The sequence below is a fragment of the Nannobrachium achirus genome, assembly GCF_963921795.1.
Source record: "Nannobrachium achirus genome assembly, chromosome: 11".
NCBI classification, from domain to species: Eukaryota; Metazoa; Chordata; class Actinopteri; order Myctophiformes; family Myctophidae; genus Nannobrachium; species Nannobrachium achirus.
In genome coordinates, this window is record NC_137820.1 from 60829686 (window position 1) to 60855155 (window position 25470).

Consider the following 25470-nt stretch of genomic DNA (forward strand, 5'->3'; position numbering starts at 1 on the left):
CAAATCTATCATCAAGTTTAACATAAATGGGACCATATTTGCTCAAAACGCATATCATGGTGATTGAAAGGGAGTTTTTCACTAGCGACAGGAACCATAAAGTATTTATGACAACTTTTATTAAGGTTAGAAAATCAAAGGGGAAGACGAATAGGGTCCAATGTAGACAAATTCTTTTTGGTACCTTGCGGGGGGAAAACAGCGCAACTAGCGGCCAATCATAGGAACTTTGACTTCCGCGTTTGCTTCAGATAAAATCCTGGCAACGACACGCCTGGTTACTGGTCATTGTGTCTCGGAGAAATCCGAGAGTCTTCATCACATTACCATATAGATATCATGTGTACTCTGTACTGATTTGTGTGAGGTTTGGCCAAAATCTGCAGGAGTAATATCAAAAGATGTGTTTAGCAAAAATCGGCCTCCTGGTGGCGCTATAACATTAGGAGCAGAGGTTCTTCCTTGGCCTCCATGCCAGAATGGTCCTGTGTGTCTTGTGCACACTGCCAGTGGGCCAAATTTCCAATTTTTTTTCACAAATTGCTAATATTTACTTTACTACAGTACTGTTAACTAGAATTTTCTTTGGAAGTCATTGGGGATCAGATTGGGCTGAAACTTTGCCCAATGAGTTTGGAGATGACATAGGCTAATACAGTATGTCATATTACTTGTGTCATTGTAGCCTACTGGCCACATGACATCCATTGTCCCCTCTAAATGTGGTGATTATGCCTGAAACCCTGTCAAGCTGACATTATACTGATGCAAAATGAAAAGCAGAACAAACAGCCATCATACCAAAAATGCTGAATGTTGGGAGTCGAGGCTGTCGACTAGTGCTTTTGAACTGCTTTTGTATGCTCTCAAGATGTCAAAGAATCCAAGCATTTATGTACCGCCTGGGCCTCGAACATTAGCATTCATGTTTTGCTTTTACATTTTCTGAAAAAAAAAGAACGACATTTTGACTTTTTAAGATTCTTTTCAGATATTGAGCTATTTCTGTTACACAAATCATAAAGCCACATGCGTGACCCATATTAAATGACCACACTGCACACAGGCCTGTCGATTGAATCAGTTTTAATAAATAAATACAGAAAAATAAGTTAATCTCTACATAGAGACAAAGTCTAGATTCAATGTGGGACCCAACAGACCCAGACACTTTAAGGACAGACAGGGTCCGTTAACACAGGAACAAAGAATGTGTTTGGAACTAACCAATGACATAACCATAATCCACTTGATTTCCCCACCATATGCAGCCATGAAAAGATTGGATCATATTTAACACAGAGTTAAAAGCCAATGTGTTATAGCTACAGCTACATGACAGGGCAGTACACCTGTGTACTGGGAATATATAGTCCAAATGTAGTTCATTCTACAGCGTTGGGCATTCCGTTACAAAACTTCGTCAAACGTGAGAAAATATACAGTATGTACGACATAAACAAAAAAGTCTGTATAAAGAAATTGAGGCATAATAGTTAAAAAACCAAACATACACATTAACTCAATTTAAGTGTCTCACCATCTATCTCATGACAAGACATCAGTAGATTACAACTGTTTCTAGAGGATAAATAAAGCGATGACATGATCCTGGGACATTGCTTGTATGAGGGCTGTAATCTAAAAGCAGTGGTTCTCAAACCTTTTCCTTTCAAGGATCCCCAGTTTGACATGCATGAGGCCAAGTACCCCCATTTAATACAAATTAAGAATTCTGGGACCCCAATCTACACTATGAAATCCTAACTCGGGGAGTGTAAGAATGGAACCAGAGTTGCAGACCCATAACTCTCTTCAAGGACCCCTGGGGGGTCCCCGGACCCCAGCTTGAGAACCACTGATCTGAAGGTGATATGTGCAATTTATTCATCATTCATCATGGTGACATCAGCAGATGTCCTTAAAGTGGCAAATGACAACAGAGAATACATAGAGATGTCAGCTCAGAGCAAGACATGTGGAGGTATATATATTGTGACAAATAACAGTAATACCATGCACAGCGCCGTATGTCGCTCGTAAAAGTACAAACAAATCCCTTGTGAAACGTCCTTGTCAATTCATAAACTATATAAAGTTCAAGTTGTGTCGGGTGGCTGAGCCCGGCGTGTTTGGACAAATATGTCCAAATATGGACATGCTTGACATCGCACTACTGACTGCGCAAGTTGGCGTTGTTAGGCAAGGGGTTTCTGTTTCTCGCTCCAAAGGCGAGAGAGAGTATATACTACTAGAAATACTGTTCCTACGAAACAGTGTGGGCTCGCTCGTGACTATATTCTGCAGCGTACTAACTGTCATGTGAAGCTCAACCGATACTCCAGCTAACACCACTCCCAGATTTTCCACACCTCAATTGCACCTCATTGGCTAAGGGCCCTGCCTTTGTACTGTCTGCGACGGAACTCACGCGACGGAACTCACGCGACGGAACTCACTCTATAATTAATGAAGATAACATAGTGTTCTCGCCTTTCAGGCGAGCCCACAATTATACGGTATGTGTGTGTGTCACACACATAATATAAGCAGTATAGTATACATATATAGTATATAATAGTATACAATATAGTATATGTATAATATATTAGTATAATATATTATATACTGCATTATATACAGTATATACAGTGTATATAGACCTCCCTGCAAAATAAAATATAGTCCAACATCATTTCAAGATTGAACAGTGTTTGTTCCTATAGACTCCATGGAAGACCTGCATCCTCTTTGTCAATGATCAGATCATATTCTAAGTCAAAGCATGTTATATAGTATCTTATGAAGACAGAACATGAATACAATAATCATCTCATATACCATATCATATCATATCATAATATTACATGACAACAGTCTTGGTATTTAACTAAGAGCTTGTTGTATAAGAGCTTTTAACCACTTAGAACCTATATACCTCAGGGGGGCCGTAGTCCCCCAGGGGTCTATACTAGGCCTACTCCTTTTTTCCCCTCTAAACCAAATCTCTTCGCCAAAAGTAGCCGATCTACAAGTTCACAATGCGTCGCAGAGTGACACGTTGTACGCTTGTAGATCATAGATGTGCTATTTTCAAGGAACGTTCGCCCCCAGAATAACGACGCTACAACAGGGTTCATGTGGTTAATGAATGAGAAGCAGGTTGTCCAGGAGGGAAAAGTGAGAGGCGCGCTACCCTGTGGCAGAAACTGGTTCAATGCTATTCACATACATTACAGTACAGGTCAAATATTCCAATATTAAACACATGGGAGCCAAGGACGACCCAGAGTTCAGTTCCAGAGTGAGAACCAGGTCGTAACTGTCACATTATCGTACACCCATTTGGTCAAAGTAGGCACCTTATTTTGACAAAACAAAACAGATCATAGCTTATTTCAGTACAGAAAGTCATCACATTGTCCTTTTGACAGGTCCATAGGGAAATCCATGCACCCCCAACCCCGACCTGTGTCTTTGTTTGGTCAAGCTCCGTCTTTTCCTGTAGGCCCACATGTACAGTATGTACAAGTACGTTACAGTTAGCAAGGAAGTTTTGGCTCTGTCCAGTGTACAGTAAGTCTTTGGCTGTTCCTATACACAGCAGCAGCAGCACATGGTAGGATGGTTTATTCGTTATGAATAACAACTGTACATACGTGTAAGCCCTAGTTTGACATAATTCTCACTGATAGATAAAGATACTGTACTAACGGAAATGGCAGCGCGGCCGGCTACACGGTTTTAGGTGTGTTGGAGTGTATGGGTGTGTACAAGTGTGATGCTTCACACGTCCCAGCGTCGACACACTAGCATGACGTGCAGAGGCATGCTGTCGCTCCTCAACTCTCTTTCTTGGGAACACGAAACTTCTCAACGGTTTACCCACAAAACTGTTAGTGCCTCACGGCTGTCCCAGCCCAGGCCATGGGCTGGCCTAGAGCACGTGGCAGCAGTTGTACTGAGCCAGGGGCAGTATCTTGGTCTTGTTGTGTGGCGGCATGTTGAAGGCCAGGGCCTTCTCGCACAGAGGAAACTGAAACAGTCTCTCCCTCAGCTTCATGCCGCGCCCCTTCCCCGGCTCCGCGCGAGGAGCGGCCTCGGGCCCCGCCTCCCGACCCCCAGGAGCATTGTGGGATGGGGGTCTGTCTGTCGGGAGGTCTTCCCTCTGCCCTCCTGCCCTGGTTCCTGGTTCCTCTCCCCCTCTCGGTGCCCCCGGCCCGCTCGGGCTGAGCCTGACGGAGGGAGGCGGGGGGCGGGTGGAGACGGGGGAGGCTGGGGAGGAGGTGGACAGGGTGAGTGGTGGAGGTTTGTCGCTGCTGTTGTTGTTGGGTTCCGCCCCCTCCTTGGATGATATCTCTGGGCTAGTGGGATCCGGCTGCCCCTGACAACACCGTACTCCCATGAAGGCAGACAGAGAAAGCGGTTGGACGTCAGGCGGCGTGGCGTTGAACGGCGTCTCCCCGCCCGGCTGGTTTGAGACCACGCGGCTCGTTCCACCTTTCCCCTTCTCCCTGTCTCCTTCATCCTTGCCTTTTGCTGGTCGTTCATCCTCCTCATCCACCTCCACCTTCATCTTCGCTGAGCTCGCGGTCTGCAGCGGGTCTGTTTCTCCGTCTCTCCCTCGTGTTTCTGCCTCGTCTTCCAGCGCTCCGCTGGTGTTTTCATCGGGCAACGACGAAAGGCCCACCCACTCCGCTTGCAACAGACCCCTCTCTTCCTCCTTTTCCTCTTCTTCTTCCTCCTCTGCCTCTTCTTCCTCCTCCTCTGCCTCTTCTTCTTCCTCCTCCTCCTCCTCCTCCTCCTCCTCCTCCTCCTCCTCCTCCTCCTCTTCTTCCTCCTCTTCCTCGCATATCTGCTGCAGGGCGGCGTGGGCCTTGGGGACGGGCAGCTCCTGTTGGGGAGGAGGTTGGAGACTGAGCCTGGGCTGCCAGGGCGCGGGCACGGGCAGCTGGGTCTGGGGCCTCGCCGCCAGCAGGTCCCCGCACTCGGGCACTCCTGGACGGGTGGAGCCGGGAGACGCGGCGCCCGACAGCCAGTGGGGCGGGGCCTCTGGGCTGAGAAGCACGTCGTCCAGCCCCTGTAGCCAATCGTGAGCCTCGATCTCCTCCAGCGACGCACGGCGAGAGGGATCTCTCTGCAGCATCCTGGCGATCAGACTGATAAGAACAAGGGAGAGAGAGAGAGAGAGACAGAGGGTTGAGATTACGAACAGACATTGTTGATATTTGTACTTTTGACACTTCAAAAAATAGTCCACATGTCCTACATCAGGGGTCTTCAACGTTTTCCGGCCAAGGACCCCTTAGTTGAGAGAGAGAGATGAAGCAGGGACCCCCACAACCTTTTCATAGATTCCATATAGTTTCATCGTTTGACAGCACAATCATCAGTGTATTTTGGATTCATGTCAATTTGTGTTTTCAGATATTTAACCACTTGAACTTAGGCCTAATAAAATTGACCTTTCACTCTGTGCTCTGTTTACCCCACCAAACCAAACCTCGTTGCCGAAAATAGCCAATCTACAAGCTCACAACGCCTCACGCTATTCTTCTCAGAATATGGACGTTATGGTTCAAGTGGTTAATATAAAAAAGGAGAAAAAAAGTTTCTATCACACAACCCCCCTGTAGTAACTCTGAGGACCCCCTAGGGGGACCTCTGTCCTACGTCATAGACTTGGCCTGAAGGCCAGAGCGTTCTGTGCTACACAGATCTTGCTTCCTCAACGAGGAGCTTCATCATATGACCCCTGGCCATGTGTCACATGAGGAGTCCTGGGTTGTGTTGGAGGCCAAGGCTAATCTTAGATGATGAAAATAGTATTATAAATGTTGTATCATTGCTGTTGTTCACTCAGTGACCAGTACATGTCACTATGGAGCAAGAGTGAAACTCCAGCCTCCAGTACATCTCTGTGCATAACTGTAGTCCTGGGTTTCCAGTATCTATATAACTATATTCAGTCTCCAACCTATAACTATATTTATAGTTAGTTCTGTTGCATTGGATGATAAAGGATGCAGTGAAGGCGACAGGTTTGGAGGTTACGTGAAAAGGTACACTGATATTGTAAGAGTTGATTATTAGAGTGCTTTTGGCTCTTGTCCCAGCAATGTGATTGAGTGTGTGTGTGTGTATGTGTGTGTGTGTGTGCGCGTGCGTGCGTGTACTCACTTTCTGCAGTGCTCTGATATGTGTTCGGGGACGGCGTAGCGACAGTCCAGAATCATGACCAGTGTTTCGCTGTCGTTGGTCTCCTGGAAGGGAGGAACTCCACACACCAGCATGTACAGAATCACCCCCAGAGACCAAATATCTGGAACACAACAACCCAGAGGAATATTAGCCTTACACTGGATAGTAGCAGGTGAAGAAAACCAAGTATAACCAGAGGAATATTAGCCTTACACTGGATAGTAGCAGGTGAAGAAAACCAAGTATAATCTTTACTAAATCATGTCTACACAGTAACGTTGCTGTAACTAAGGCCAAGGACCCCTTAGTTGAGAGAGAGATGAAGCAGGGACCCCCACAACGTTATCATAGATTCCATATAGTTTCATTGTTTGACAGCACGATCATCGGTATATTTTGGATTCATGTTAATGTGGGTTTTCAGATATTTAACCACTTGAACCATCAATACTTAATAAACTTGACCTTTCACTGTCTGCTCTTTTCCCCCTCCAAAGCTCTTTGCCAAAAATAGCCGATCTACAAGCTCACAACGCCTCGCAGCGCGAGGCGTTGTGAGCTTGTAGATCTGCTATTTTTTTTGTAGATCTGCTATTTTTTTCCCTTGTAGATCTACTATTTTTTTTTGTCTACACAGTAACGTTGCTGTAACCTATTAAACTTTTCTTTCTTTATACAGTAAATAACACTAGGAAATTAAGGTTCTTAAAGATGGGGTCCCCCCCCCCCCACGCCCCTAAAACATGATGATCAGGATACAATTTTTTCAAAAAAAAAAAAGTGTACAGAAAGTGTTAAAATAGTTCCACACACAATGTACGTAAGACACACTTCCTGGTGCTGACAGCATGTTCCTTTCCTCATGTCCTCCCCTTTCCTTCTGCTTCCCCCCCACCCTTCCTTCCTTCCTCCTCTCCTCTCCTCTCCTCTCCTCTCCTCTCCTCTCCTCTCCTCTCCTCTCCTCTCCTCTCCTCTCCTCTCCTCTCGTCTCCTCAGGGCAGACTGGGCGAGGGGAGGTCACGGCAAACTCTAGAGCACCATGAACACTGTGGCCAGTTCATGGCCTCCCCCCCCTCCACACACACACACACGCGCACGCACGCACACACACACACGCACGCACGCACGCACGCACGCACGCACGCACGCACGCACACACACACACACACACACACACACACGTGGAAGGGAGCTAGTGGGAACTGAGGACCATGATAAACAGATGGCTTGTTCTGGGCTACAGTTCTATTCTAAGAATGTTCGCTTCTCTTCCTTTCCCCCTGACTCCTTCCTTCACTTCACTCGATTTACATTTCTGAGAAGAGAGTTGCACTGATGAATGGGAAAGCGTTAACATTGCATCGTTGATCATTCAAATTACTACACTTGGCATTTAACTTCTGATCACACCTCACAACGACTCGTGTTTTCAATTCTGATCCTCTAAGTGTAGTGTAGTAGAATCTAAATCACACTAAGATGGAATGAAATGAATTAAAATCGTATGTGCGCGCCGTACACACTAGGGATGGGACGATAAGCGATATTATCGTATATTGTGATAAAAAAACACTCGTTTAGTATCCTGTCGAGATTTCGTTTATCGTGATATCGTCCTCCGTCATGCACTGGGATCAATTCACCTTTTATTTGCTGAGCAGCATATCCGGTACCACTTGAACCCTCTATAATTGGTAAAAGGTACTTATAATATACGTACTTGATACAGTCTTCTTTTTCACTCTCTATCAAATGTCTTTGCCAAAAAATAGCTGATCTACAACGCGTCGCATAGCGACGTGTTTTGAGCTTGTAGATCTGCTATTTTTTGGCAAATGTTCTGCCCAAGGATAATGGATTTTGATTATCGCGATAATATCGTAAATCGCGATATGAAATTCTCATATCGTCCCATCCCTAGTACACACGCACACACACAAGGCAGTGTTCCAGTGTATGCAGCCATTGTCCCACATTAGCCTCTTGACAGTGAAACAACAGACCTCAATCTTCTCCATGTACACCACCCACATACACTTACACATACACTTACAAACACACACACACTTACACACGCATGCAACGCATAAGCACACACACACACACACACACACACACACACACACACACACACACACACACACTGCACATCTCTGTTCATCTAATGAAGACGGTTATGCAACAGTGGAGAGAGAAGACACTGAGTACTGGGAGTGTTCTCTTCTCAGTTCAGCGGGGAATATCTCGCTCTCCCTCACCGCACATTAGTGGCCTGCTGACAAAACAAACACGCACTGCACACTGTGTGTTTGCACGTACCTACCGCACAAAAGGCAGACTGTGTGTGAACCGAGCTGCGTTACTGAATAACCCCAGGTCACATCATTAGCAAATGATACGACTCACAATCGCTAATGTAGGTTAGCTTCTATTTTACGGATAGACAGAAACCTTGTATCTCCATACATACTGTACATACAAAAAAAATCACACCCGTGTGAAGTGGAGCTGTGTGTGTGTGTGTGTGTGTGTGTGTGTGTGGATCATGTGTACCGATTTTTGTGACATTTGAAGAAAATATGTAGGAAAAGGAGCAAAAAGTGTGTTTTGGAGAAAATTCAAGATGGCGGAAAATCTATCATGGCGCAAATGGGCGTGGCCTATATGTGGAGATGCGTCATGACCCAAGGAATCCAGGGAAAAAATATTTTTAATTTTCCGACCTACGGTTCAAGAGTTACAGGCCAAAACGTAAAGTGGGGTGTTATAGCGCCACCATGAGGCCAAATGACACAATTATTTTTTATTTAATCCTTGAAATCATTATGAACCTCCTCTCCAAGTCTTGAAACTGTAGCCCCTGTGGTTTGCGAGAGACAAATAATTGAATGTGAGTTTTTGCGATTGCCATTCTAAGTCAATGGGGAAAATTAATTCACTAATAAATTAATATCAATTAAACTATAGAACCTTTCTCTTAGAAAAGTAATAGCCCACGATTCCCGAGTAAGCCGGTCGATTTGACATATGGCGCGAGTGTTTGGTGGCAAAACTGTGGGACTAGTGGCGTGCCGAAGTTTAGGAAGTTCAGGCTACATACACACAGACACACACACAGACAGACAGACAGACACACACACACACACACACACAGACCCACACAGCCACGTATAGGGAGCCTGTGTTTCACACAGCTCCAAAAATGTTATCTCTGTATTTCAACTTTTTTATGTTTTTCATTTCTCATAAATGAATTACCTACTTTGTCGTATGCCGGTGTCGATCAAAAGTAGCAAAACTAGCCAATCTACAACAAGTTCACACTGTGTCGCAATGCGACTGCTATTTCCACTATAAAAAATAAATAAATTGAAGCTGAAAGTGGTTAAAGGTAAGGGATTTTCATTCATGGACATCATGAAACAGGTTACTACTAGAATGAATTATGCAGCCTGGTTTCAGACAGGATTACTTTGGGTTTACACGTCATCTCTGTTGCCCTATTTTTCACCCAAAAACCATGAATATGATCTAGACCTTTTTATTTCTATGATTTATTTCTTGCATTCTGTTGACCAGCATACTGAGCATAGCTGCATACCGTAGTCTCCTATAAATTTGCCGTGTTGTGATCTTATCCACAACTTTCCAACGTCCCATCGTGCATTGCGCAGAAGGTGTGCGGCAGCTTCCGGCGCCGCAGCCGAGTGTGATCTACAAGCTCACAGCGGTTGCATCTGCGACGCGACGTGAGCTTGTATGTCAGCTGTTCTCCGGAAGTGTCCCACAGATAATGCCTATTTAGAAAACTGATTAACAACTAACCCTGGCATCCCTATTCTGGGCATGTCATCAGGCAGAAATTCTCAAAAATTGCTTGATTTACACCGCCGTGATGTCATGATGGCCCCGAAAAGAGCAGATCTACAAGCTTGCGTTGTGAGCTTGTGGAACAACTCTTTTCCCCATGCGACACCGCCATGCGATCGAGTATAAATCATGGGTTTAATAATGAGCCCCGTCCACGGCTGGCAAATGAGGGCCGTCCTCTGTTGCATTGCATTGTATTGTGTTGGTCTGGCAGGGCAGCCTATTCAGCAGCAATAATGTGGGCACTAATGTTGAGTCACAGCTCAATGCAGTCGTCTCAGACGTCAGTCCTATGTGCACGTACACCCTCATGACCCTCTGTCTCTCTACGGGAACAGTAAGCACTGTCTAGACCAGTGTTTCTCAACCACTGTGCCTGGGGACCTTTGGTGTGCCCCTGAGAAGGGTCAAGTGTGCTCCTTGAAACTGCTTGAAAGCCAGTATTGTATTTATCATTTTAAAAAATGATTTAAAGTGTGAAAACAGTGAAAACAGCCGATCTACAGTCAAGCACAGTACACAATATAATGTTATTTATTCATGTTATAACTCTGCGCATGTACAGAATACAGATGGGACCTGTTTGCACACTCAAGGTTAAATGAACACTCAGGATGTTACAGTGTAAAAGCCAGTGGTGTAAAGCAACTAAGTACATTTACTTAAGTAATGTACTTACGTACAATTTTGAATTATTTGTACTTTACTTGAGTATTTCCAATTTCCAGCACTTTTACTTCTACTCCATTACATCTCAAATCCAAATATTGTACTTTTACGACAAAAACTTTAGTTACTAGTTACTTTGCCGATACAAATTATAATATTATAAAAACACACATGAACCACTTTAGCCCTGTTTTATACCTTGGCTATTTAGTACTTTTCATTTTGATGCCAATACTTTGGCAAGTACATTTTGAATTCTGGACATTTACTTGGAACGGAGTACATGTACAGTGCAGTATTGATACTTTAACTTAAAGTGATAGTTCACCTATTTTTGACATAAAGCTGTGTGAAATACTTGCCATTAAAACAGTGGTTAAAAATGTATTAATTGATTACCAGAGTCCCGTGGTCAGAGTTCTGGTCAGTTTCTAATAAATATTAAGTAGTTCCAATGGGGTGGGGGCCATTTGGCGTGGCCCAATCATTGAAAATAGATAAATCCACAAAACTAGCGTAATTTGTATTGTTGGCCTATTTCTACCATATAGAGCGAGGTTTCGTTCTGATCAGCTGCCTGCAAAGCACCTTGTTTTGGGGAAATACGTTGCAGCGGCGTAGTGATACTGGACACAAAAAATAGTACCATGTGACAGAGGGGTCAAAGTTGAACGAAAGTTGGTCTATTTGGTAGAAATAGGTCAACAATACAAATGAAGCTAGTTTTGTGGATTCATCTATTTTTAATGATTGGGCCATGAGCCCTGCCAAATCACCGGAACTACTTTATATTCATCTAAAACTGACCAGAACTCTGACCACGGGACTCTGGTAATGGATTAATACATTTGTAACCACTATTTTAATGGCAAGTATTTCACACAGCTTCATGTCAAAAATAGGTGAACTATCACTTTAAGTACAAAATGTGAGTACTTTTTCCACCACTGGTAAAAGCAAGCACATGCTGCTGTTGGTACCTGCCCAGCATACAGCAAGAAGAACACTCACATTATGTAAGAGAAGAACACTGTTTATAATCGACTAGAGGGCCTGTGGATCTTTATCTGTCTCCTCTACTGTACATCTCATGGTTGTTATCATACCAACACTGAACCCATGCAAGCACACACACACACACACGCACACACACACACACACACACACGCACGCACGCACGCACGCACGCACGCACGCACGCACACACACACACACACACACACACACACACACACACACACACACACACACGCGCGCGCGCGCGCGCGCGTGCGTGCACACACGCACAGTCGCACACAGCACAGCTATATATAATTTCAATTCACATTGGCTCCAAGCAGCCTGTGGTGTAAAGTAACTATGTACATTTACTTAAGTACTGTACTTAATTACTGTTTTGAGGTATTTGTACTTTACTTGAGTGGTTCCAGTTTTCAGTACTTTTACTTCTACATCTACACTACATCTCAGAGGCAAATATTGTACTTTTACTCCACTACAATTATTTGAAAACTAAAAAATGTAGTTACTAGTTACTTAGATAGATGTAAATGATTATATTATAAAACATGCATTAATCCACTTTAGCCCGATGCGACGCGTTGTGAGCTTGTAGATCGGCTATTTTCAAACATTTCTGTACTTTTACTTTTGGTACTTTAAGTATAGTTTGATCCCAATACTTTCGTACTTTTACTCAAGTACATTTGAATGACATACTTTTACTTCTAATGGAGTATTATTTTCTATATTGCAGTATTGATACTTTTACTTAAAGGGGTACTGTCACCTAAAGGGGTACTGTCACTTTAAAAAAGTAATCTTAAAATATGAGTTAATATTTTTATGATGTCATTGTGGGAATGCGCAATTATAAGCCAATCAAATTAATTGACTGTACGTATCGACTACTTACTGTACTTGTCAGCTGTTGTTGGGGGGCGAGGGGCAGATTACACTGTGACATACGATTTTCAGAGAGACCACGTGACCTACTGGATCATACTATTATAATTTCGGGGCGTGTCGACGGTCCTTTAACCATTTAGAACGGGTACACATTATTGTGTATCATTATTTTATGCTTTAACTATTGAAAAATAGCAGATATACAAGCTCACAAGCGAGCTTGTAGATCTGCTATTTTTGAAAAATCGTGAAAATTAGAATTTTGACCCGATTCTATAAGTGTCTTTTGAATCCTTCATGTTTCTGTGTCAGCAATCTGGCCAGCCATCGTCAAAGAAAAGGTCCTGTTCTTGAGAAACTACTATGTCAGTGGTGCTCAAACCTTTTCATGTGAAGGACCCCCAAAATGATATTTATTTGGCCACGGAACCCCATCTCAAAATATTTAGTTCCAGGGACCCCCCAGAAGCAAAATTTGAGTTACTGAACGTTCGCTTTGAAAATACATATATTCAAAGATTTGCACACATTTTCACGACGAGTGCCGAGCTGTGAGCTTGTATATTTTTCACTGGTTAAAGCATTCAATAATTCTAGGCCTAAATGGGTTAAGTAAAACATCGGAGTACTTTTTCCACCACTGCAAGCAGCCAGCGTTTAAGTGGGCAATGGAACCCCCAGAACAACCATGAGGGCAATCTGTTTGTCCTGGATGTTCAGTCAGAGCTTCTACGCGTGTGTGTGTGTGTGTGTGTGTGTGTGAGAGAGAGAGAGAGAGAGAGAGAGATGATGAGTCATAGTCACCTTACAGAGCTGAGCTCTCAATCTCTTTCTTCACGCTGCTCAGCATTATCACACAGATATAAATACTGTATGGACAGCTTCATCACACAGATATAAATACTGTATGGATGGGTTCATCACACAGATATAAATATAGCACTAACACGTGCACAGACAAACACCCGCACATGCAAACACCCACTAAGATAGCATGCAAAGATATTGGTGGATGCAATGCATACAGTGCATGTACATTTTAAAACAAACTGTGCTGTGAAGAGTATAGATGAACAGTATTATTTTCATTATTCCTTAAAGAGGTGGTGCCATAGTTTTGTAAATTTTCTAACATTACTCTAACTAGCCCTTACCCGTTCAAAGATATGAGCTCCAAAATGATGTGCAGTGTGTGGGTTATGGGATGTGCACTGTGCACACAGTATAGACAACATGCCTGGCCACGCCCCCTACTTCCGACCGGAAGCCCTTTTTTGGGCTTGATCGTAGCGCGATTTCCTGTTTACGTTCATCTGATCTGATTCTCCTCTTAACTAATGAGACGGGATTGTTTTACTTTGTAATCTTACTTTGTAACTTATGTTAACAATGTCACTTAATGGCAACACTCATCCACTCTGCTGATAAATAAATGAGTTGTGACGATACACACCTGTTCTGCCATCATTCAATGTTATGAGTTGGAGGGAAAAAAAAAGAGATCTCAATTGAAACAATTGCCATAGGCTTTCTTGGGCGTATGCTTTTAGTTGACCTTGTACTAGTGTACTGTCATGAAACTACCTTTTTTCATATGCAAACTTCTTAAAAAATAACGCTATTTAAATTGTTTCAAAAGCTTTATACCCTGTATATATATATATAAAATGTCACAATGCGACATAGCTTTTTACACAATGCTGTACTCCCTCCAACTGCATGTCATATTATATGTTCGCCATTTTAAACTGTTTTTATTTTATTTGACACTTGCTTTGGCAATATAAACATGTCTTCTCATGCCAATAAAGCTCCTTTGAATTGAATTGATATAGGCCTACAAATAAACAGATTTGTGTATTTGAAAGCAAGCATTGAACCTAATCAGTATTTCATGGAAGCGAATGTTGTATGATTTCTAGCTAGCAAACCTTTTCCCTTCAGAACGCTGGTTGATCATGTCAAACGTTGTCATCTCCATTCTCCTCTGTTCTGGGATGAAGTCACAGTTGGCTTGTGTTGTGTGATATGCATTAATGTTTTTACAAATAGGCCTGTCAACAACTCAACCCACTCCAGAATAGACATAATACACATTAGCCCACCTATTATGTGCATCCTATGCTGTGTTCATTTCACTATATCACTGTAAATCATCGATTTAATCCTAATCAAGGCAATATAAATATCCATTCATATTTAATGCTCATTTAATCATTAAATCCTAAACTGTCACGTCAAAACAATGAATACATTTGGCTTTAATAGATACAAAAACAAACTGGATTAATTGAAAATGACAAGTGTTTAAAAGCATTCCTTCAAAGCATCATTGGGAACATTCCTTATCTCAATAACACAATATACAGTACAACATTTGAAACCCTCAACAGTTAAAAAAAAAGGCATGGACAAGTCAAAGAAAAGTGTGTATAAATATTTTATTGCAATAAATATGATGAGGAGACCCTCACATCTGGCTTCATTGGTCCTGGACGTACAGTACAGGTCTGAAAGACAGAAAACAATTGCATTCACAGATACAACACAACAGCGAAGAGCTTGTATTTCAATTATAATCAATGTTGTGTTGTCACAAGTGAAAATAACTTGTACTTAGTTGTAACAAGAGTAGTCCCCATACAGTAAAAGATCGTAGCTAACAAGGCTAATTAGCTAGCATGAGAGTTTTACCTTGTTGTTGTTGTTGTTGTTGTTGTGAGTCGTGCTGCTTCTCTGGGGAGTTTGCTGAGTTTAGGATATGTTAAGGATGTCATCAATACTATTAACTGGTGTAGATAGAATAAAAACATCGAAGATAGCGGTGCGCTTGCATATCAAGAGACCATGACCGCAGTCACCGCACCATCTGACAGCTGGAAAAAAAACCTCCGTTGGTTTAACCCTTTCAGTTCATTGTCATAATCTTTTACTGCAGCGCTGGGCAGTGTTGCCAAAATTTGTGAGAGAAATAAGCCAAACAAGCCAACTCTTGCAATATAAATAAGCAAAAAAAACAAGATAGTTTAGGTAAATAAATTGACTTGGCAACACGTTTATATGCATGCCTGACAGAGAGAACCCGGAAGTTCCCTTTCGACTTGGGGGCGGGGCGTCCCTCCTGCAATCGGCCAGGAATGTTGTCTATATGAGGGATGGAAAGTAACTTTAACTGGTGCTTGCATGATGTACTGTAGGAGCATCAATGTAAGAAACCCGTTTCGTTTAATGGCTACAGAGATACTGTGCCCCCCCCCCCCCCCTCAGCCCGCCCGCCCACCCGCCTGCACACACACCCGCCTGCCTGCACACACACACACACACACACACACACACACACACACACACACACACACACACACACACACACACACACACACACACACACACACAGAGCTGGTTAAACATTTTGCCTCATGCTAGATGCAGAATAGATGTGCCTCAAGCTAGATGCAGAATAGATAGTAGATACACCATAAAAATGCTAATATACAGCATATGATTTGTGAAAGTGACAAACGGGCTTCAAAAAGATATGAGCTCCAAAATAATGTGCAGTGTGTGGGTTATGGGATGTGCACTGTGCATACAGTATATGAGGGATGGAAAGTAACTTTAACTGGTGCTTGCATGATAATATGTAGGAGCATCAATGTAAGAAATACCCGTTTCGTTAAATGGCTTACCCCCCCCCCCCCCCCCCCAAGCCCGCCCGCCCACCCGCCCACGCACACACCCGCCTGCCTGCACACACACACACACACACACACACACACACACACACACACACACACACACACACACACACACACACACACACACACAGAGAGAGCTGGTTAAACATGTTGCCTCATGCTAGATGCAGAATAGATGAGCCTCAAGCTAGATGCAGAATAGATATAGACAGCATAAAAATGCTAATATACAGCATACGATTTGTGAAAGTGACAAACGGGCTTCACAGTTATGTCAGGTGTGTTCATATGCTAATGGTGATGCGATTTCAGATCAATTGCTCCAGCCACTGAGGAGAAACGCTGTGACAGACACTCACTCACTCACTCAGACAGACAGACATTCGCAAAATTATAGTATAGATAGACCACCGGTGGGGTTATAATGTAGACATTTGCCTTCCATGTGTATTTTTTTTTACTTCCTGAAAGCTGAGTTAATGACATCATAAACTCAGCCCCTCCCCTTTTACCATACACCCAACACTGTGGGTGTGGCTAACTTCAGCTGGGTCAACAGCCACCCACCCTGGCCACAATATGCCTTCCGGTTGGTTCCAAGATTTCTAGCGGAAGTGCTGCGTTTAACGGAAGTTACGTCATGCAGTGCATGTCTGTTTGCATTCCCCAGCGAAACAAACACAAAGATTGTAGATCTTAACTCGCTCTTAACACTTATGTTGCAATGATTTTTTCTCTTCAATGTCTCGCGTTGCCATGGTTACCAAAGACTTCCATGTAATTGTGCAATTGTGTAAAAAGTGCACGCCCCTGCCTAGATGATGCACCACGTGTGTAGATGCTGTTCACAGCTTTCAAACAAAAAAATCCGCTTGGAAATCCGTTCAGGCATTCATGATTTATCAGCCATTATGTTTTCTTCAGATGTAAACAAACATGGCTGCCATGTTTGAAAGAATGAGTTGGTATGGGGGTTAAACATGCAATTTCGCGATCGCGATCATGCCTAATACATTTCTGGAGGTCCAAAAAAAAAATTTGAAAAAATTTCTTTTGAAAAAAGATTTTTTTTTTCCCCCAAAAACGGCCCAAACACGGGAAACTCGGGGTTGGCACAGCGGTAGTACCAATACAAACTCGGGAAACTCGGGGTTGGCACCATATGTGTTAATATGTGTAACATCGCCTGAATCAATGTTTTTGTTTGTATATTGTTTATTGCGAGCGCAACCGTCACATTGCGACATGTTGCGAGATTGTACTGCTGACTATTTCCACTATTTGAGAAAATATATTTTAAAGGAGCATTCATCGTACCATGAGGTCTATGTAGTGCTAAATGTTTCCAATGCTACATTGACTATTTGTTACCCATTTGCAACATATTCTACTGCTTATCTACATTGCTGTTATTATTTTGTAGTATGTGTCTACATTTCAGAAGCACATACAATAGGCCTATATATATATATATATATTAAGGCTGGGACTTTAACTGATTAATTGTGATTAATTAATTACAGAAAATTAACGCGATTAAAAAAATTAACGCATTTTAATCGCACTTAGTTTTTGCACCACAGAACCTTCAGTTTCGGGCATACCGATCATAGCGTGCACCAACCAAGAAGAGACAACAAACGCAAAGGGAGAAGTAGCCGATCAGAGCATTTGCTTGGCCCAGTGGATGCGAAATTTAGATATAAAAAACTCACTCGTTGATTCACTCGTACAACGAAATGTGTTTTACTTGAAAAAAAAATGCTTCTCAGGTCAAATATCGATGTGCGATTAAAATGCGATTAATTGCGATTAATTAATCACAGCCTGTAATTAATTAGATTAAAAATTTTAATCGCATCCCAGCCCTAATATATATATATTTGTATTTATAAGTTGACCTAGAGAGAGAGAGCGTACAAGTGCTGGCCACGTGCTGCCAAAATCCACGCTACTGCAGCTGGCTTAGCGGTTAAGCTCAAGTCCATCCCTAAAGAGCACAAGCTGTGCACTTCCCCCAGGGGACACAGACTACAATCCCTGGGTCTGCCTTCTGTTCTGTACACAATCACATCTCACTCCAACTGCATCTATATTTATACGCTGAGCAGGGATGGGACGATATGAACATTTCATATCACAATTACTGTGACCAAAGAAATAGCGATTTACAATATTATCGCTAAAATCAAAATATCCCCAAGATCCATTATCCTAGGGCGTAACATTTGCCCAAAAAAATGCCGATCTACAAGCTCACAACGCTTTGCTTTGCGACGCGTCGTGAGCTTGTACATTTTTTGGCTAAGAGACTTGGTAGAGAGTGAAAAGAAGACTGTATCAAGTACGTTTTACCAATAGAGGGTTTGAATGGTACCAGATATGCAGCTCGGGAAATAAAAGGTGAATTGATCCCAGTGCATGACAGAGGACGATTTCACCATAAATTAAATCCCTGCGATACGGTTATCGCAAGTGTTTTTTATCACGATAAACGATAATATCGCATATCGTCCCATCCCTAACGCTGAGCCTGTGTGAGCTATAGGACACCTCGGTTTCCCAAACGGGGTGAATAAAGTGTGTGTGTGTGCGTGTGTCTGTCTGTCTGTCTATCACCTATCACCATTCTCTCATTTAATGTGAGTGATGGTGATGCTAATATGGATGCAGAGAGGTTCAAGTAACACGACTGTATCGTCGTTGTCGGGTGAAAACCTTTTATGTCCAAAACCGTTCGTTTTGCATTTACCATTTTAAAAATGATCTAAACTAGTGAAAACAGCCGATCTACAAGCACACAACGCCTCGCACCGCGAGGCGTTGTGTGCTTGTGGATCTGCTGTTTTCACTACTTTTGTGCGACGGCCTTGTATGAAGAAGCAGTGCTTTACTTCGCAAAATAACGTACACATTTGAAACTTGGAGATACGAGGTTTCCGCCCGACAACGACGATATGCAGTACAGTACTTGTCTTTCTCACTGCCTCTTTAACTTGATCTGTACGTCTTTCTCTCTCTCCATCTCTATCGAGCGAGCACGCATGCACACACACACACACACACACACACACACACACACACACACACACACACACACACACACGCGCGCGCGCGCGCACACACACGCACACACACACTTGCTATGCAGAGTGAGAGCCCAGCGGTGCGCTGCAGTGTTGGCTCCACTGCAGAGCAGTGTGATGCCCAGTTGGATCAGGACTGGCTGGCCTGCCAAGACTGACCCAGATACACACTCTAATCCTCCACACACACACACACACACACACACACACACACACACACACACACACACACACACACACGTGCGCGCGTGCGCACACACACATGGACACACGAATATGCGCGCACACAACCTGTAAACAGACACAGCATTCCAGCTGAGGGTAAATGGATAGTATTTGTCCTATCAGCAGTGCAGCATGCCGTTGGCATGTGTGATTATGAAATCTATTTGTTTTACAAATGCCTACTGTACTGGGCATATCTTTCCCTCGTCTCTTTCTTATTTTGATGGAAGTCGAGAAAAACTCTCCTGTGTCCCGCTGTAAGACCTGGTACAAAAATGAATGAAATGAATTCATGTCCTTCAGCCCCCATACCAGAATATACAAAATACTTTCAATTTTGCAGTATTTTCCATGTAGGTCCGGGTACCTTCACTGGATTTATGGATTTATAGTTGTACTGTTGTACCCACATCAGGTATAGTGTACAAAATACACAACCAGTTCCTCAGCAGTATAGACTATAAGCTCTATATAAACATAGTGGTAATTTGCAGTTGTGTTTAAGGTATTTAGACCGGGTACGCATTATTGCGCATTATTAACCATTAGTTTATGCTTTAACTGTTGAAAAATAGCAGATATACAAGCTCATAGCGCGGCACCGAGTGCAGCGCTGCAAGATCTGCTATTTTTGAAAAACATTCATGTCTTTGAATATTTTTTACCCGGTTCTATAAATGTCTTCTAAATCTGTCTTTCTATGTGTTTCTATGTCAGTGGTGCTCCAACTTTTTCATGTCAAGGACCTCCAAAATTATAGATATTTGGCCACGGATCCCCATCTCAAAATATGTTGTTCCAGGGACCCCCCAGAAGCAAAGATTTGAGTTACAAATGTTTGTAGATTTGCTAAAAATTTCACAACTTTTCAAAAATAGCAGATCTACAAGCTCGCAGCGCGCTGTGAGCTTGTAGATCTGCTATTTTTCAATAGTTAAGTCATTAAATAATTCTAGGCCTAAATGGGTTAAGGTAAACATCCACTCATCCACGGGAGGAACACGGTGCTCACTCACCCACAGCCGGCGCGTCGTACTCTCCTCCCAGCAGTATCTCCGGGGCGGAGTAGGCCAGCGACCCGCAGCTGGTGGCCAGCATCGTCCCCGGCTGGAACAGGTTGCTGAAGCCGAAGTCCGTCAGCTTCACGGCGCCCTGCTGGGGGAAGAACACCACGTTCTCTGGCTTCAGGTCCCGGTGGACCACGTGAAGGCGGTGGCAGTATGCCACGGCGCGCACGATCTGGGCAAAGTGTCGCTTGGCGGTGCGCTCGGCCACGCCGCCCTCGTGGCGGAGGATGTAGTCGTAGAGGTCGCCGCCCTCGGCCAGCTCCATGACCAGGTAGAGGGTGGTGGGCGTGTCGATGACCTCGTACAGGCACACCACGTTGGGGTGCTGCACCAGCTTCATGCACCTGAGGAGGACAGTTAGTCACACAGACAGTCAGTTCCCCTGCTGATTCAGAGCACTGGTTCTCAACCTTTTCAGGCCGCGACCCCCAAAATAATCATATTTGAACAGGGGACCCCCCCCACCCTGACGCACTAAGGGGCCTTTTCCACCGGCAAAGAACCGGTTCGGTTTCTTTCTCCTGCCTATGGGATGAACCAGAGGTGAGCTTTCCACCGAGAACCAAGGTTCCAAGAAAGTTGCCATCCCATAGGCGGGAGAAAGAACCCAAACCGGTTCTTTGCCGGTGGAAAAGGCCCCAGAGAGTTGAGGCATTACATTTTGTATAACACGGTTCTATTGTGAAAATAGCAGATCTACATGCTCACAACGCCTCGCAACTCGGCTATTTTCACAATTTCTGCCTCTAATATTTGACAGTTTGGCACAATGTTTAATTTGTAATTCTAGAAGTAGGCATATTAAAAAGACCTTGAATTGTCACTTTAGAAGCATTTCGGGCTCACAGCGAAACATCAGCATTCGACTGCAGCTTTAGCACCACACTACACAACACTACACTGCACCACATAAAAGGATCTGCATTTTCCATTACACAAAAGTACCCCTATCGGTAAGAAACAAATTGACCCTTTTAGCTATCCCAATTGTAATACACTATAATGGGTTATAACTGTGATTATAATACACTATAAACTATTAATGTCTTACTATGATAACTATAATACACTATAATACTAATAGATTATAATAGTGGTTATAACACAATATCATCTATTATCATGTACAGTAGGCTATTACAACTATATCCTGGTGGTATAAATGAAAAGTCAGTGAGCGATCAGTCATTATGAAGTGTTTGGCCCTGTTTGGCCTAGCTCAGACCTACTCTGGATTGGATACTTTTTAGTACCACGTTTAGTACCACTTTCACACCAATCTACCCAGAGCCTGGCACAAGTGGGCGGTGTGGAGTGGTGTGGTGTTGGGCCATGTCAGTGGAAAATTGGCTTTTTGTGGTCCCATAACATCTGAAAGAAAAGGTCTGACTACGGATTGCCGTCATATCATATCTTCGTTGTCGGGTGGAAACCTTGTATGTCCAAAACCGTTTGTTTTGTATTTATAATTTTTAAAATGATTCAAACTTGTGAAAACAGCCGATCTACAAGCACACAACGCCTCGCACCACGAGGCGTTGTGTGCTTGTAGATCAGCTGTTTTCACTACTTTTGTGCGATGGCCTTGTGTCATGAAGCAGTGCTTTACTTTGCAAAAACATTTACACATTTGAAACTTGGAGATACGAGGTTTCTGCCCGACAGTGACGATATTTAACCTGTAAATTTTTCGAATATCTGGGCCAAGAAACTCTCTACCGTACCTCACTTCCTGAAGGAGGTGGCTTGCTGCCATGACATCGAGTTTTGTCTTGTCGATCATCTTGACGGCGACTAGTTGTCCAGTGACGGCATGGCGGCCCAGTTTGACCACGGCAAAGTGACCCCTCCCCAGTGTCCGACCCAGGTGGTACAGTCCACTGAGGTCAGTGTGACCAGAGCTGTCCCTGTGGTCAAGATGGTTCGATCCATTAGGCATTGATGAGCTTGGTGGGTCTTCAGAGGAATTCATGGTAAGCATAGATAGAGTGTGGCGGGTCGGATTACAAGTGTGTGTGTGTGTGTGTGTGCGCGCGCGTGTGGGTGTGTTGTGGGGGTTAAACGATGAAAACGGCAGATGGGAGAAGAAAGAAGGCTGTGCATGTGGTGTCAAAGGAAGAAAAATGTATGCGAGGACTAGGAGTGCAAGCTTGCAAAGTTCTTGACTGCTGGTGTGATGATGATGCCTGGATGGGAGAAAGAAAAGACAGAGTCAAAGATGCATACTTAAAATAAAATACCTCTATTGATTACAGTTTATATTTCCAATGCGACGGGCACAATAGTTATCTGCAAACACTGCCTTGTCTCTTCAACCATAAAACAGTTTCCTGAAATAGAATCACATTTCATGCCCCCACCCCCTTACACGCACGCACGCACGCATGCATGCATGCACGCACACACACACACACACACACACACACACACACACACACACACACACACCTACACACACACACACACACACACACACACACACACACACACACACACACACACACAAGGGCAGTTTTTCCTCAAACAGAAAAAAACATCTCAAGGTACAGAGATATAGTTTGTGGAGTGGTGCTACACTATTACCTAAGCATAGATTCTTCTATCTAGACTCTTAAGCCTCAATCAGAGTCCAGGGTGAAGAGCTATTCACTTCACAGTTTTCTAGCTATCACCTAAAAATACATAACAAAGCCTAGGTGATAGCTAGGAAACTACAACGGGGTGAAGTGAATAGCTCTTCACCCTGGACTCTGATAGAGGCTTTAGGTGGAAAAATACACATCACAGACCCAAGTCATAGACCAGTCTAGTCTAGTCTAAGGGGGGTCAGATTGAGTAGAGTAAAAGGTAGATAGAGCAAAATAGTATTTTATTGTTGATGATGTGGAGGAGGAGTGGTGGTTCTCTCGTGGGGGGACAACAACAGTACCCAGCTGCACAAATGCCTCTCCAGATCAATAGTGTAACATGAAACCTTAATGTGTGTGTGTTTTTGTGTTCATGTTTATGTCATTAGTCCAAGCCTATACTGTAGGCTATGTGAGAGCATCATTAGATGATGTCATCTTTGTATCATTCCCAAGGTAACATGTTGTCACCTTATTCATCATCCTCACCATCACATCATCATCATCAGCATTTTCAAACACTGTCATCATCGATCCTTATTGTGGTCCACTTAACGTTTAAATGCCCCCCTTACAAAGGCACAGTGAAGTAGACCACACTCACCTTCCATTATTCAATGAACAACCACAAATTAACATCGTTCGTTGCTCTTAACTGTTAGGTGACTGACACTACTAGGTCAGGTCTTTAAATACTTGGCCACTCAAAGTCAGTTTTAATCGCACAATCAAGCAATTTAATGACTGCGCATTGGTCGCTGCTGTGCTGCTGGCTGCTGCACAAGTGTAGTCGCCAGCTGTTCTCTACTTGGCCTCAACTGCAGCACCATGTTGTTGGCACATACGCATAACATTGTGATGAACCTCACACTGGCTTGATCAGTGGTTCCCAAACTTTTCAGGTCGAGAGACTCGAACATAAACTAGTGAAAACACAGCAGATCTACAAGCTCACAACACGGCTTGTAGATCGACTATTTTCACTACTTCTTAAACATTTGTGTTCAAATGTATGGAATTTCTTAGATTTCTCTTTGATTTCTTCATGAAAAAAAAAATACATTTTTCATTCGTGAAAATGTTTGCTTTAAAAAAAAAAGTGAAATAATAATAATTTAAAAAAAAATGTTCGAAACAAAAAAACAAAGGGACCCACAAAAAGGTGTCCTCGACCCACAAATGTGTCCCGACCCACCCAGTGTTTTGGATTGGGAAACAGTGGCCTAGAATAGATGGTTCACACACACGCAGGTAGCAGCTGCTACAATACAACAGTCGTCCTCATCCTGTAATAGCATATTATCTACATTATACGAGCATAGTTATAATATAGGTCTCTGTCTGCAGCCTCATCCTGAATACATGATTCACACTGCCCGCTCGCTGCTCAACGTCTCGATCACAAACATCTACCATGTCTATCACAGGAATAACTGTCGCGTTTATTATAGAACACAACTGGCAACTTACCATTGTGTTAATATCCTGCAGCTGTCCGCTGCCTGAAGGCTTGTCTTCTGGTCCAATTCAGAAGCTGGACATAATGATGATGCCGTGTTTGTCTTCTATTTCAGTGCGCCATGTTTCACACACTTTTCTTCTCCACGTCTGGGTAGAGTCGTCGTACATCTGGCTAACTCTGACTGTAGTGTAGGCTCATATGACTGTGTGCGTGTGTGTGTGTGTGTGTGTGTGTGTGTGTGTGTGGATGTGCGCCTGCTCGGTGTTCCAGTGTGCAATGCATGCATCCGCAGACACAGGACGAATGTGTGAGTGCGCGCGTGTTCGTGGGCGCGTGTCTGGCTTCCTTCTGACGTCAATGCATTCCAGCTAGAGAGAGAGAGAGAGAGAGAGAGAGAGAGAGAGAGAGAGGGAGGGAGGGAGAGAGCTAGAGGACTCATGTCTGTCCAAGAGGAACATTCTTCCAGCCACAAAATTATGTAACTGATTAACTTTTTCCTTGTTTTTGTAGGCGTGGCAATGTGAATGAAACAATGGGTCATGGATGTACAGTAATAGGCGGCCAACATAATAGAATTCATTATGATGACTGAGAACATCCAGTCAGTGAATACAGAACAACTCAATGGTCTTCAGGGTAATCAGGCCCAACAACAACTTC

The 25470-nt window shown here is 43.4% G+C and overlaps 1 protein-coding gene across 1 annotated transcript; it reads right to left on the bottom strand.

Moving 5' to 3' along the window:
• Window positions 1-1182: 1182 nt before the first annotated feature.
• On the bottom strand, window positions 1183-24986 carry snrkb (SNF related kinase b). Its single transcript, XM_080737235.1, has 6 exons — window positions 24819-24986; window positions 22446-22907; window positions 20671-21065; window positions 6181-6322; window positions 4830-5159; window positions 1183-4727 (listed from the first exon to the last, which is right to left on the bottom strand). The coding sequence occupies exons 2-6, from the start codon at window positions 22700-22702 to the stop codon at window positions 3938-3940; spliced, it is 1914 nt and encodes a 637-aa protein (XP_080593361.1). The 5' UTR covers window positions 22703-22907; window positions 24819-24986; the 3' UTR covers window positions 1183-3937.
• Between the last annotated feature and the right edge of the window lie 484 nt (window positions 24987-25470).